This window comes from Pelodiscus sinensis, chromosome 21 (assembly GCF_052426305.1).
Source record: "Pelodiscus sinensis isolate ZL-2025 chromosome 21, ASM5242630v1, whole genome shotgun sequence".
NCBI lineage: Eukaryota > Metazoa > Chordata > Testudines > Trionychidae > Pelodiscus > Pelodiscus sinensis.
This window is the reverse complement of record NC_143072.1, coordinates 9,469,647-9,482,500: the sequence shown is the minus strand read 5'-3', so window position 1 is coordinate 9,482,500 and position 12,854 is coordinate 9,469,647. Positions and strand designations below refer to the sequence as shown.

The window sequence follows — 12,854 nt, the reverse complement described above, 5'->3', positions numbered from 1 at the left end:
CCGGGGCCTGTCTGTGCCAGGAGGGCGAGGGTCCAAACCCCCCCATCACCCCCTAAAGAAGCCCCGACAAGGCTGCAGTTAGGCGCCTGGCTCGCCTTGCCCTGCCTTTGCCAACACAGCCCCCAGGGCAGGCCCGGCTGGATGCAGAGCTGCCAGAATTGCCGGGGTTCTTGTGGCTGGAGCCCCCGGGCTGGTCACGAGAGCCGCCTGGGCGGGTGCAGCGCGACGCTCAGCAGCAGCGCCAGGCCGGGCAGGAGGGCGCTGGGCGGCAGAGCAGAGAGCGAGGGGGGGGTACCTTCGCCTGCCGCTGAGGGGCCAGCAGGAACGTAACCTCGCGTTAGCAGCTCCTCCTTGGCTTCCTCGCTCTCCAGCTCCACTTCAGACACCATGTTGCAGGGGATGTAGCCGGCCCGCCCCGCGCACTCGCCTCTGTAAAAGCCATCGGCGTCCTTCTCGCCGCACACCTGGAAGAGACGCCCAGCTGCGAGCGGTGCCGGCGCCAGGGCGGGAAGGCAGGGCTGCTCCGCAGGCAAAGCACTTCCAGGAAGGCAGCAGCCAGGCCCCGCGAGTTCTGCATCCCGACGTGCCAGCCCTCGGGGGCCAGGACAAGGCCGGAGAGCACCAGCGCGGAGACCTCGCGTAGCACGTTCTTACCTTCAGGACCTGCCCCTCCCTAAACGGCAGCTCCTCCTCTGCGGCATCGGGGTTGGGCGACATAGAAACGGGGTCGTAGTCAAAAAGGGCCACAAATATCCGGACTGGGCCATCCGTGCCTGCAAGCAAGGGAGCCGACGTTAGCCCCGTGCTCCAGGGGCTCACACGGCCAGACCGGCCGGGTCCCAGGAGAGCTTACTGGCTTCTCTTTCCACATCTCCACAGGGATCTGTCTCCCTCCATCCCCCTCCCCTCCCTGCGCCATGCTCCCCGGCAGAGGGAACCAGCCCGGAAGAGGAGCCCACCTGAGCAGGAGGTGGAAGAGTTCGATATCTGGCTTTCGTTCCCTCTCTGGGCTGGGGAGCCAAGTGAGCCGTGTGACCTCAGATCTCCATTCCCAGAGGCCTGCAACAGAAACCCCGGAGAGTTACCAGAGGCCCTGCCTTGGGGTGCAGCAGGGACCCAGCTCCCCCACCCCGCCATGCGAAGCGCACCACACCAAGCAAGGCGTCCAAATGCAGTGTTCCTCTCTCGGGTACTCCTGGAAGCCTCAAGCAAATCAGCCTGGCCAGGTGCTTTTGCAGGAGACCAGTAACGACTCCACTGGTGCTGCGAGGAGGCCCCGCCAAGGAAAAGCAGGAACGATCGGGGATCACCATTAATTTGCTGCACATTTCCCTGGGACCCCCAGAACAGCGTCCGGGGCTAGGCAGGAGGGCCCGGGGGAGAAGGAATACTGCATCCGAGAGGCTTAGCAGCCAAGCAACGGCCCTGCCACCTTTCTGCAGCACAAGCATAAGCAGAGAGCTCCAGGCAAGCTTCAGAGCCGCGCCGGCCACGCCACGAGTCCCTCTCGGCACAGCACGACGCACAGAGCGCACAGCGGGAGGGGAGGACGCTACGGCCCGACAAGCTGCGGCAAAGCCAGAAGAGGACAAGTCACCCGGACCCTGGTGTGCAGTACAGCCCCATGGGCCCCCTTCTGTGGGGGCTCCAGCATTCTCCGCCAGCCGGCCAGGCTGCCCTCTGGGTCCCAGCCTCGCCCGTCTGCACCAGGCATCTCCTTCTCCGGGCAAGATACCGGAGACCCAGCCCACTCCGCGGCCACCTCTTCTCCCGACACTTGCTGCTTCCGCTGGGTTCTCCCATCAGCCACGGCAGACTCAGACAGGCTGGAGCAATCGCTCCACCCTTCCCAGCCCACCTGGGACTCCTCCATGCGGCCAGCGGGCCAGTCCCTCCTCCCCGGGCTGGAAGGGGAGCTCAGGTCTTGGTCTTCCTCTGAGTCATATTCAATACTGATCTCCATGCTGCTCGAGTTCGAGCCGGGGCTGGCGGGTGTGGCAGGCAGGGCGCTGCTGTGGGCTTGGCTCACAGGACCACAGATTTCAGCCCCCTCCACGCTACTCGCCCTGCCTACCACGTTCAGTTGCCCTGCGAGGCTCTGAGCTCTGTACAAGCTGCCTCCCGCCGGGTGGCTCCAACCCTTGGTGACGTCGCTGCATTTCTTCCTGCCTTCCTCAGCCAGCTCACGGGCCCTGTCTGGAGAACTGCCCCCTTCCTTTCTGCCCCACTGGGGGCTCACGTCGACAGCGGGCGTCACTCGACCCTCCCAGCAACCCCAGTCACAGCCAGCCCTGGTCTGAGTCCAGCTCAGCCCCACATCGGCCGGGTTCTCACTGTCAGAGGCTTCCCTGCTCCTCTGCAGGGCCAGGGCCTCTCGGAGAGCTTGCAGGGGCAGACTTGGGTAGGCGCGGTGGCCACCTGCATCTGGCAATGCCAGAGGGGCACTTCTGGAAAGGGGCGTCCCCCTGCTTCCTGCATGGCACGGGCGGCTCTCCGGGAAGTCAGGGGGGTCTCTCTTCCCCACGTGAACACGCTCCTCCTCCTCCTCCTCCTCCTCCGTCACTTCGGGGATGCTGAACAGCGTCTTGCTGCAGTTCTGTGGCTGGAGCCTCTCCAGAATCTCCTCCTCGCTGTCGGTGTCGCACGGGTCCGGCTGCAGCCCAGCCCCGGCACACGCACAGGGAGAGAGAGGAGAGAAACATTAGCACAGCAGGGCCGCGTGTGACGCCCCGGCGAGGGAGGACATGGGACAATGCGGCGCCAGAGCGGGGCAGCCACGCGCCTGCAGAGGAGCAGGGGCAGGAGCCCACGGACGGTTCCAAAGAAAACAAGGAGATGACCTAGTGACGCAGCGGGAAAGGCCAGGCGTGGCACTGTCTCCCCGCCAAATCGGCACCGGGGTGCCACCCCTTTGGCTGCAGCGTCTGGCTGACACAGGGCCCTCGGGGCTGCCGCAGGAGGCTGGCGGGGCTGGGGGCCCACAGGCTGTCTCAGCCCACACTGCACACACGGAGCAGCCAGAGGGACAAATGGCTCCTGGCTCGTGAGTCCTGCCTGCTCCCCACCTCTCTTCCGCAGCCTTCTCCCTGGGCAGGAGACATAAGGGAGCCCTGAGCTAGCAGCAGGGCAGGGGCTGCTGCCGCCAGACGCCCTTTGCCACGGCCACGCCCAACGGCCCAAGCAGCCACTTTGCAACTGCAGCCAGCCTGTAAATGCCTACGGCGGGGAGGGACAGCTCAGTGGTTTGAGCACTGGCCTGCCAAACCCGGCGTCGGGAGCTCAGCCCTTGAGGGGCCATGTGGGGATCTGGGGCAAACCTGCCAGGGGCGGTGCTGGGTCCTGCCGCGAGGGCAGGGGCTGGCCGCGATGACTCTCGAGGTCCCTGCCAGCTCTAGATCGGTAGAACATTGCCTATTGATTTAGGAACGGGCACACGTGACCCTGCAGAGCCTGTTTCCATTCAGACCTGCAGCCGAGAGAGTCCCTGTGCACTAGGGTGTGTGGCCCTGCTGGTGCTGAAGCCGGGTTTTAGCCCCGGATGTGAAGTGCGGGCTAGCACCTGCCTTTCCCTGGGCTGCTCACACAGCGAAACGCTCCCACTGACACAGCTTCGAAAGGGCCTCTCCGCGATCCACATGCTCATGACGCAGGCGAGAGAGAACCCAGGAGAAGCTCACAAGCAGCCTGCTGCCAGCTGGGCCCCGTAACACTTGATTAGCCGTCTAGGGAGCCCGCTTTGCCACCATAAGGAGGCTCACATCCAAAACTCAACCCTTAATCTAGATACGCACGAGCAAGGTGGGTTTTGATGAAGTCGAACGGGCTCTATCAGCTCTGCTAAGTCTGCACCTCACGCAGCGGCGGTAGCTACTGGCGTCTAGACTGGAGCAAAATCAATGAAAGGAGGCGGCGCTGTGGATGTCGGGGAGAAACCCTCCCGCGCAAGGTCTGCGTGACCAGGCCACATGTCCCCAGGGATGTCGGAGAGGCCAAACAGCCACAGCCCTGCCCAGGTGGCGGCAGAGAACTCGACGTGCACAACTGCGGCCTCTTTCTCGGAGCCCCGAGCACCCATAGCCAGGATGGGGAAACCCCCCTCCCGCAGGAAACGCTCCACCCCCCGCTCCAGAAGATGGGCCCCTTCGCGTGGATCCCAGCAGGCTGGCTTCCTCACGGCTCACGCGAGCGGGGCCCTTTGCAGGAGCTGTGGCTTGGCCGCAGCAGGGCTGTGGGGTAGGGTCAGTCCTGCCACCGCCAGCCCCAGAGAGGAAATGCCTGTGCTTCCCCCAACCCCCTCAGGGCCCCTCCGGGTGCTGGGCAACAGCCTGGCCTGTCTGTGGATCTTCTGCAACGGGCCGTGTTTGTGCTGCCAGGGCACATGGCTACCGCCGCCTGCCCCTTGGCTCAGCCTTGCGTCTCTGTGTTGAGAAAAACAAGCAGGAACCCAGAGGCATCTTGAAGACTAACAGTTGTATTTAGGCGTCAGCCACTGGGCTCCATGCTGGGTTTGCTGAAACAGGGCCACCTCTAGCACCTCGCTGTGCACAGAGCAGCTCAAGCCCCCAGCCAAACTAGAAACTCTCCTCATCTGGCATGAATAAAGCGCCCCCCACAAAGAAACCCAACGTCCATCCCCTTAGTGCAAGGACCTTCCCCCTCCCAGCTGCCTGGCTCTGAGCAGGGCCACACTGAATTTACAGCCATGCAAAACGCATCACGGACAATGAGATCTGGTCTCCCCTGTGAGATCTGGTCCTCCGCATGCTTCAACTGCCTACGAGGCAGATTTCCTGGGGAGACCAGCGATTCCCAGATTGCAGGGCCTGACCCAGAAGGGAGTTGCAGGAAGTCACAGGGATACTGGGGGGGGGGGCTCACACAGGACTCCGTTTTGGGTCAGGGTCCCTACAGTTACAAGACTGTGACATTTCAGATTTAAATCTCTGAAATCATGACATTTACGAGTTTTGAAATACTACAAACCTGATATTGACCAAAATGGACCATGAATTTGGTGGAGCCTTGCCCATCATGGCTCTGAGCCTCCCTTCCCCCAGCCAGGTCCAGGTCAGGGAGAGTCACACGGGCAGCTGGGGGAAAGCTGGACTCCGGGCAGTGGGTTAGGGGGCCAGGCAGGAGGCTGCTTCCATCCCCCCTCTTCCCCCCAGTGCTTCTTGGCCCCACTCCAGTTTCTGGCTTGGTAGCTCTGGTGCCTGCTCAGGGATGATTCCCCACTTCCAGTTACATGTTGAGTCCAGTCTCAGAGGCGTAGCCATGTCAGTCTGTCATTATCAAAACAATAAGTAGCCCTGTGGCTAGAATCATGAGCTTCCGTAGGCAAAACCCACTTCATCAGAGGAATTGGAGTGGAAATAACAGAAACCAAGAGATATATACATCTATATATAACAGTGGAAGATTACATTACAAAGGCAATTTCTCCTACCTTTAATATCTGCATTTTCACATAAAAAGCTATAAACAGGTCACATCCAGCCCCATTAAACATGGCTCCCACAATTGACAGGTACTTCTTCTGCAATTATATATAAATCTTGGTTTCTGTTATTTCCACTCTAACCCATCTGATGAAGTGGGTTTTGCTCATGAAAGCTCATGATTCTGTATTTTTTGTTCGCCTCTAAGGTGCCACAGGACGACTGGTTATTTTGAGAGCTGTCAGTCAGCCATGCTTCAGTCCATTGTGTAAGTTCATATGGATTTGTATCCTTCTTGTTCCTTAATGGGAATGTCAAGCAGAGCTTTTCAAAACCAGAAGGACTTTGAGGCCCAGTTTGTCCCCGGGAGAGGTTCTGAACAGAGCACAAAGAACGTCCTCAGCTTCACAATTCGCTGTGGAGGGTACGAACACGGGGCAGGCGGGGAAGCCTGGTACCCCCTGCATGGAGCTGCCAGACCACTGCGGTAGGCCAAACCCCAGCAGTGCCAAGTCCCCCTTCCTAGGCAAGCCCGCTGTCTCCAGCTGTGCCTCCCTTCTCCCCACCTGTCTTCCAGCTGCCCTGAACCTTCCCACCCAGCCACCTGGCTCCCTCCTGAGCAGAAGGAAAACAGCAGCAAGAGGTTCCGCCCATGGCTCTGCTAACTCCTCCACACCATGCATGCTGGCGGGCGTCGGGCCCAGGCCAGCGAATTGTAGCTCCCAGGAGGAGGCGTTCAAAGGCCTCAGGGTGTTTTCTTGCTGCAGACCCTCTGCAGGCACCACTCGTTCCTGCGTTCATTTCCAACCCAGCCACGCTTCCCGGCCACACATGTCACGAGCGCCTCACGTGCCACCTTTCAGGCCGGGGTGAATGTAGCGGCATTTCCTGAGAGACTGTGCACGCTCAGCCACGGGCCTGCAGAGCACGCGTGTGTGTAGCTCTCGGGCCTGGAGCCAGCCAGCGCCGCCGTGTGTCCACAGCCAGTCGGGCGCGGGGGCGTTCGCAGGCTGCAGCCGCCGGGCAGGTTCCTACGGGCTCCGTGAACAGGGGTTACAGACCGTTTGCTTTTTACAGCTACTGGGGGTCAAACCCCAGCCCCAGGGAAGTCTGTGGGAGTTTTGCCCTTGATGTCAATGGGGACAGGATTTCAGGCTATCGCGCTCGTTCTGGGGAATAAAACGTTTGCACCACTTCCCATGGCCCCGACCTGATCTCTCACGGCTCCCCCATGGCTGGCGGGAGAGGAGTGCTCGGGGCGCAGGGGCTCAGCGAACCGCTGCCGAGAGCACGTGGGCCCGTCCTCGTGGAGGGAAGGGGGTGATGCTGCTCAAAGGCCCCTGTGAGGCGTTACCTGGGCCCCGCTCTCTCCGCTGCAGAGCACTCCGGGATCCCACCGCTTCCCCCCCGGCATGTCCGAGCACAGCTCCTCCTCCTCCTCCTCCAAAATATCGCACAGGTCGGAGCTGCGGCCGTGCTCAGCGAGCAGGGTCAGCTGCCACTTTCCCGCGTCTGCTCTCTTCTCTTCCTGCTGTGGGCGAGAAAACACGGCCGTGGCGCTCAGCCCGGGAGGCAGGCCGCCGCTCCCGCAGTGCCGCCCCGGACGCGGGAGGAGACGCGCAGAATTGTATTGCTTTGGGATATTTGCACGGAGACAGAGGGGCAGCATCGGACTGTCGCGGGGGCGGGAACGGGGTCCCACTTATGACCAGGGCTCGCTGCTCCCGGGTTCAAAACCAAACTCCCCCAGGGCAACACCAACCTCTCTTTTGACTTTGGGCCCCGGCCCAGAAGAGTCTCCCCGGGAAATTTCTTTCCTCAGTTTCTTTCCAGGAGACCCTCTTGCGAATTCCTGAGCAGAGCTTCCGTTCCGTTCGGAGTCTCTGTCACTGGCCGCCCCCGGCTCGGCCGGGCAGGTGGGGCACAGAGGCTCCGTACACAGGGGTCGCTCCTTCGCCTCCCTCCCTCGGGCGCTGGCCGGCTCCCCACCACCTGGCTGGCTGGTCTCCATTGGCAGCTTCGCAGCGCTGCGTGCGAGCTCGGGTCCTCGGCCCCCAGAGAGCTCCTGGCAAAGAAACGGCTTTGGTGAGGAAGAGGACACGGCTGGGTCACTTGCCACGCCCACGTTCCCGGGTAGCGGCTGGGGAGGACGCCCACACAGCCACGGGGCCGGTGGGCACCTGGAGCTTTACCCTCTGCAGGGAGTTTTGTGGCTGCCATGACAATCCCCCGCCCTATGGCCAGTCATTGCGCAGGGAGGGGTAGCCAGGCCTCCCCCACGGCCGGGTCAAGGCAGGCGAGTCAGAGCCAGCTCCGGCAGAGCACAGCACCCCCCTCGGGACCTGCCACAAACCCCGCTGCTTTCGTCCTGGGTGACCCACACAGCTCTGCCCTGCCCCCCGACCCTACTCGCCAGCCCCCATCCTTCCCTCTGCTCCCCCCGCGCAAGCTACAGGCCGTGGCGAGCGCAGCGGTGGGTTTGTGGGAGCGAAGCTTCCATTCCGGGTCCCGCTGGACGCCCCCCTGTCAGACCCGCTGAGACCACGTATGGAAACACAGTCCGATGGGCCCCCTCTGCTGCAGGCAGGTCTGCAGCCAGCGCCTCCAGCTGCCTGCTGGGGGGCGCGGTGTCACCCCCAGGGAGCCGCACCCCTGGCTGCGGACGGTTTCGGTTTCAAGGAGCAGGCTGGCAGCGAAGGCGCATGGTCAGCAGGTTTAAACAAAGCAAGGGATGGTTTTCTTCACGTGGTGTGACGTAGTGGGGGTACCTGGCTGGTTTCTATGCTGCTGGCTCTGGGGTAACCCCCCTGGCTGCCGTGGGTACCATGACCCAGCAAAACAGGATGAGTCACTATGCAAACCAGTGGCCAGACACCCCCCATGGAGAGGAACAAAGGAAGGTGGAATGCTGCCCTGGCTGGGGGGCAGGGCTGGAAGAGTGTTAGTTAGTTGCTGGCTGGGAGCATGGAGGGAAAGGGGCTGGAGTTTAGGGGCCCGGTCTCCCCCATCTCAAGGGGGCCTGAGGCATCCTAGCCCAGCTCTGTGACCAGATTACATCTGTGCTGTGCTGTATCCTGGAGAGGCAATAAACTTCCTCTATTCCACCGGCTGGTGCAGTCTGTTTGTGCCATTTTGGGGTGCAGGAGACGGGGGACCCCCAACGCGCCGTCACACTGGTGTCAGAAGTGGGATACACTGCACCCCGTGGATGAGGCTCCCAACGGCGAGCGACAAGGCGCAGTAGAAGCAAGAGCCCTGGAGCCAGGCGTGCTGGAGACAGAGCGAAGCGGTTCCTGGGAATCGTGGGGTGCTGCAGCACTAGACTGGTGAGTCTGCACCGAGGGGACCAGCGGGCAGATGGCCTACGCCCGACTCTTGAAGGCAGAGCTGGTGGGGCTGTGCACAGAGAGGGGCTTGCCTGTGCAGAAAGCAACCAAGGCCCAGCTGATTGCCCAGCTGGAAGAGAATGACCAGCCACAGGGCCAGGATCTTGTCCCCAGGGGAAGCAGCCAGACCCCCCCCTGAGAATGTGTCAGGCTCAGAGAGGGGGAGGAGCGCTGGAACCCACCGGAGAGATGAGACAGCGTCTCCCGGGAGGCCTGCAAGCCGTAGCCCATCTAGAGCAGAGGCCAGCCCAGCAGAGCTGCGGCAGTTGGAGATCCAGCTGCGGATAAAGGAATTGGAAGTAGAGGACCGAGAGAGGGACCACCAGGACCGAGAGAAGGAGCGCCAAGATCGAGAGAGGCAGCGACAGCATGAGCTGGCCATGGCAGAGCGGAGAACCAGCGGGGCACCGGCTGCGCCAAGTGCCAATGGGCCCCAGGGTCCCGGGACTGCCAGACGCTTGGAGAGGCTCGTGGTGGCCCAATTGAAGGACATGGGCGACATAGACGGGTTCCTCAGCTCCTTTGAGAGGGCCTGTGGACTGCAATGGGTCCCCCCAGTGGACTGGCTGCAGGAGCTCATCCCCGCACTGAACCAGGAGGCGGCCGGAGTGCTCAGTCAGCTGGAGGACCTACAGCCAGGGGATTACAACCGAGTCAAGGAGGCCCTGCTGCACAAGTTCGGGCTGACCCCCGAGATGTACAGGAAGAAGTTCCGGGGGGTACAGAAAGGGCCACGGGAGACCTATGTGGACCTGGCCTCCCGCCTGGCGCAATACTGCCGCAAATGGGTGTCTGGAGTTGGAGCCCAGGCCGCAGAGGAGCTGCTCAAGCTGGTCCTGATGGAGCAGTTCTATGAAGCGTGCCCACCCAAACTGAGGCTGTGGCTCAAGGACCAGAGACCAGAGAACCCCCAGGAGGCCGGGAGGCTGGCGGATGAGTTCACGGAGAGCCGGTCCGGGTGTGAACGGGAGTCCCGGAGAGAAAGGGAATCGCGCAGAGACCGGATCTCGGCTGAGCGACGGAGGGAGTCAACTACGAGGCGAGCCCAAGGAACAGGTCGTCTGTGCCCCAGAGAACCAGCCAGGGCCAGGACAGAGACAGCCCAAAGCCTAACTTGCCATCGCTGTGGGCAAAAAGGCCACAAGAGGGCTCAGTGCACCAGGTCCCAGGACCGGGGACTTTCCAGGGTTAACTGGCTGGGGCAGGAGGAAGGGCAGGCTGCCCCAGAGGCAGGGGCTGGCAGGCAAACCTCAGCTCAGAGTGGGGGGAAGGATGCTCAGTGCACCTCCCCTGGGAGGTCTGATTCTCGGGAGGCGGATTTCTCCGTGTACCGGGTGGGGGCAGGGCACCCCCTGCGGAGCAAGTGCCTCTTACCCCTGGAGGTGGATGGTAGGAAGGTGACGGGCTTCTGGGACACGGGGGCGGAGGTGACTCTGGCCCGATCTGACATAGTGGCCCCAGACCGGATACTACCCCACACCCAGCTGACCCTGAAGGGCATAGATGGGTCCCCGTTTAAGGTGCCTGTAGCCAGGGTGCATCTGAAATGGGGGGCCAAGGAAGGTCTCAAGGAAGTTGGGGTGCACCCGCACTTGCCCACCGAGGTGCTGATGGGGAATGACCTAGAGGAGTGGCCCCATGAATCCCAGCGGGCTCTAGTCACCACCCGGAGCCAGAGCCAGCAAGGGGCTGGCAACCTGGGTCCAGGGAAGGACTCCCGGCAGAGTCCTCAGGGTCCCATCCCAGTGGACACGGGGTCCAGCCAGGCTGGGACTCCGGACCTAGGTAAAGGTGGGGAACAGGTCCCGATACCTGCCTCAGCAGCTGAATTCCAGGCTGAGGTGCAGGCAGACCCCTCCTTGCAGAGGCTGAGGGACCAGGCTGGCCTCCGTGCAGCTCAGCCCCGGGGGAGAGGTGGCCAGGAGAGATTCCTGTGGGAGCAGGGATTCCTGTTCCGGGAATGGCTTCCCCCCAGGAAGGTGAGGGCATGGGGGGTCCAGCGGCAGCTGGTCGTCCCCCGAAAGTATCACCTCAAGCTGCTGTATTTGGGCCACGACGTCCCTGTTGTGGGCCACCTGGGGGATCCGGAGCACCCGGCTGAGGCTGCTCCAACACTTCTATTGGCCGGGAATCTTTACAACCGTGCAGCGGTACTGCCGGTCCTGTGACTCCTGCCAGAGGGGCGGGAAGGCCCAGGACAGTAGGAAAGCGGCTTGGGGGTCTCTACCCCAGACAGAGGACCCTCTGGGCTCGCTGAGAGAGTTATGGGAGGGGAAGACCCCCCCCTGGATGGAGCGCCGGATGTGGAAGCCGCCCTGGCTGTCCAGAGAAGGCTCGCTGGGCTCATGGCCCCGGCCCGAGAGACCCTGGCCAGAGATCAAGGCCAGCGGAAGGGTGGGTGTGACCCCCGAGGACAGGCCTGTGCCAGTCGCCCTGGAGCAGGGCGGCGAGTGGACAGAGGGAAGCTAATTCATATGGGGCCTCGCCGCGGCAGGCCCGAGTCAAGGGGAGCACCCATGTCCCCAGGGCGGGTTTCCACGCAGAGGACCCGAACTTCCCTAGGTCACGAGCGGAGTGACCCTGCTCAGTTCGCTCTCGGAGGGGGGAGAACTGTGACATAGTGGGGGTACCTGGCTGGTTTCTATGCTGCTGGCTCTGGGGTAACCCCCACTGGCTGCCGTGGGTACCAAGACCCAGCAAAACAGGATGAGTCCCTATGCAAACCAGTGGCCAGACACCCCCCATGGAGAGGAACAAAGGAAGGTGGAATGCTGCCCTGGTTGGGGGGCAGGGCTGGAAGAGTGTTGGTTAGTTGCTGTCTGGGAGCATGGAGGAGACAGCCTAGGGAAAGGGGCTGGAGTTTAGGGGCCCAGTCTCCCCCATCTCAAGGGGGCCTGAGGCATCCTAGCCCAGCTCTGTGACCAGATTACATATGTGCTGTGCTGTATCCTGGAGAGGCAATAAACTTCCTCTATTCCACCGGCTGGTGCAGTCTGTTTGTGCCATTTCGGGGTGCAGGAGACGGGGGAACCCCAACGCGCCGTCACACGTGGCGCACGGGACATGGGGCTGGCCAGGCCTTTGGGCCGACCCCGCCTGACCGCTCTAATGCTCTCAAAGGGCTTATGGCAGAGAAGACCCTGGGCTTGCTGGGGTTGCCAGGTGTCTGGTTTTCTACCGGACGGTCCGGTATTTGCGCCCTCTGCCCGGTAGAAAAACTCAGACAATACCGGACACGTGCAATGTGCAATGTCGGTATTTTCTGAATTCCCGGCTGGGCGCCGGACGGAAGCCTGGCGGGGGCGGGGGAGCGACGGGAAGGCGGGATGAGATTGGCACTGGGAGCCCTGTGGTTGCGTGCAAAAGCCGGAGGAGAGGTGGTGGCCGGGACTCCCAGCAACTCCCCCCGCCCAGCTTTTGCACCCGACCAGAGGGCTCCCAGCGCCAATCACAGCCCCACCCCCCAGCAGGGAGCCTCTGGTTGCCTGCAGAAGCCGGGCGGGGGGAGGAGCTCTCAGCCCTGCCCCCACCCCCACCCCCGCCCGGCTTCTACTAGCAACTAGAGGGAGTGCCTGCCGGGGGCATGGCCTGTTGGACTCTGGCTACGGCCAGTGGCTGCACCCCCCCTTCCCCTCTCTCCACCAGCTCCACTTTCCACCCTTCTTCCGGGCCCCCCTCCTCCTGTCTAGCCCCATGGCCCCCGATCCCCCCCCCCCCTTCTTCCGGGACCCCCCTCCTCCCATCCAGCCCCGCCGCCCCCAACCCTCCCCAGCTCTGCTTCCCGGCCCCCCCCCCTTCCTCCTGGCTAGCCCTGTGGCCCCCAGATCCTCCCCCACCAGCTCTGCTTCCTGTCCCATCCCCCTCCTGACCAGCCCCACCCCACTCCTGGTGGGTCCCCTCCCCCCGCCCATGATCAAGTGTGTCCGGTTTTTGGTGGGGTCTACCTGGTAACCCTGCTCCACACACAGGCCAGTATCTGGAGGGCACCCCTGGCGCAGCATGAACACCACCTCTGCTCCACCTCGCCCAA

The 12,854-nt window shown here is 62.7% G+C and overlaps 1 protein-coding gene across 1 annotated transcript in view; it reads right to left on the bottom strand.

The window, feature by feature from the left end:
• The window catches only part of TSPOAP1 (TSPO associated protein 1), a 93,779-nt gene that overhangs the window by 8,039 nt on the left and 72,886 nt on the right, over window positions 1–12,854 (bottom strand). Inside the window, exons 19-24 of the mRNA XM_089772100.1 lie at window positions 7,201–7,503; window positions 6,793–6,969; window positions 1,604–2,653; window positions 960–1,059; window positions 655–773; window positions 296–464 (exon numbers count right to left, since the gene is read on the bottom strand). Coding sequence (XP_089628226.1) covers window positions 296–464; window positions 655–773; window positions 960–1,059; window positions 1,604–2,653; window positions 6,793–6,969; window positions 7,201–7,503 — 1,918 coding nt within the window. The remainder of the gene's footprint in view (window positions 1–295; window positions 465–654; window positions 774–959; window positions 1,060–1,603; window positions 2,654–6,792; window positions 6,970–7,200; window positions 7,504–12,854) is intronic.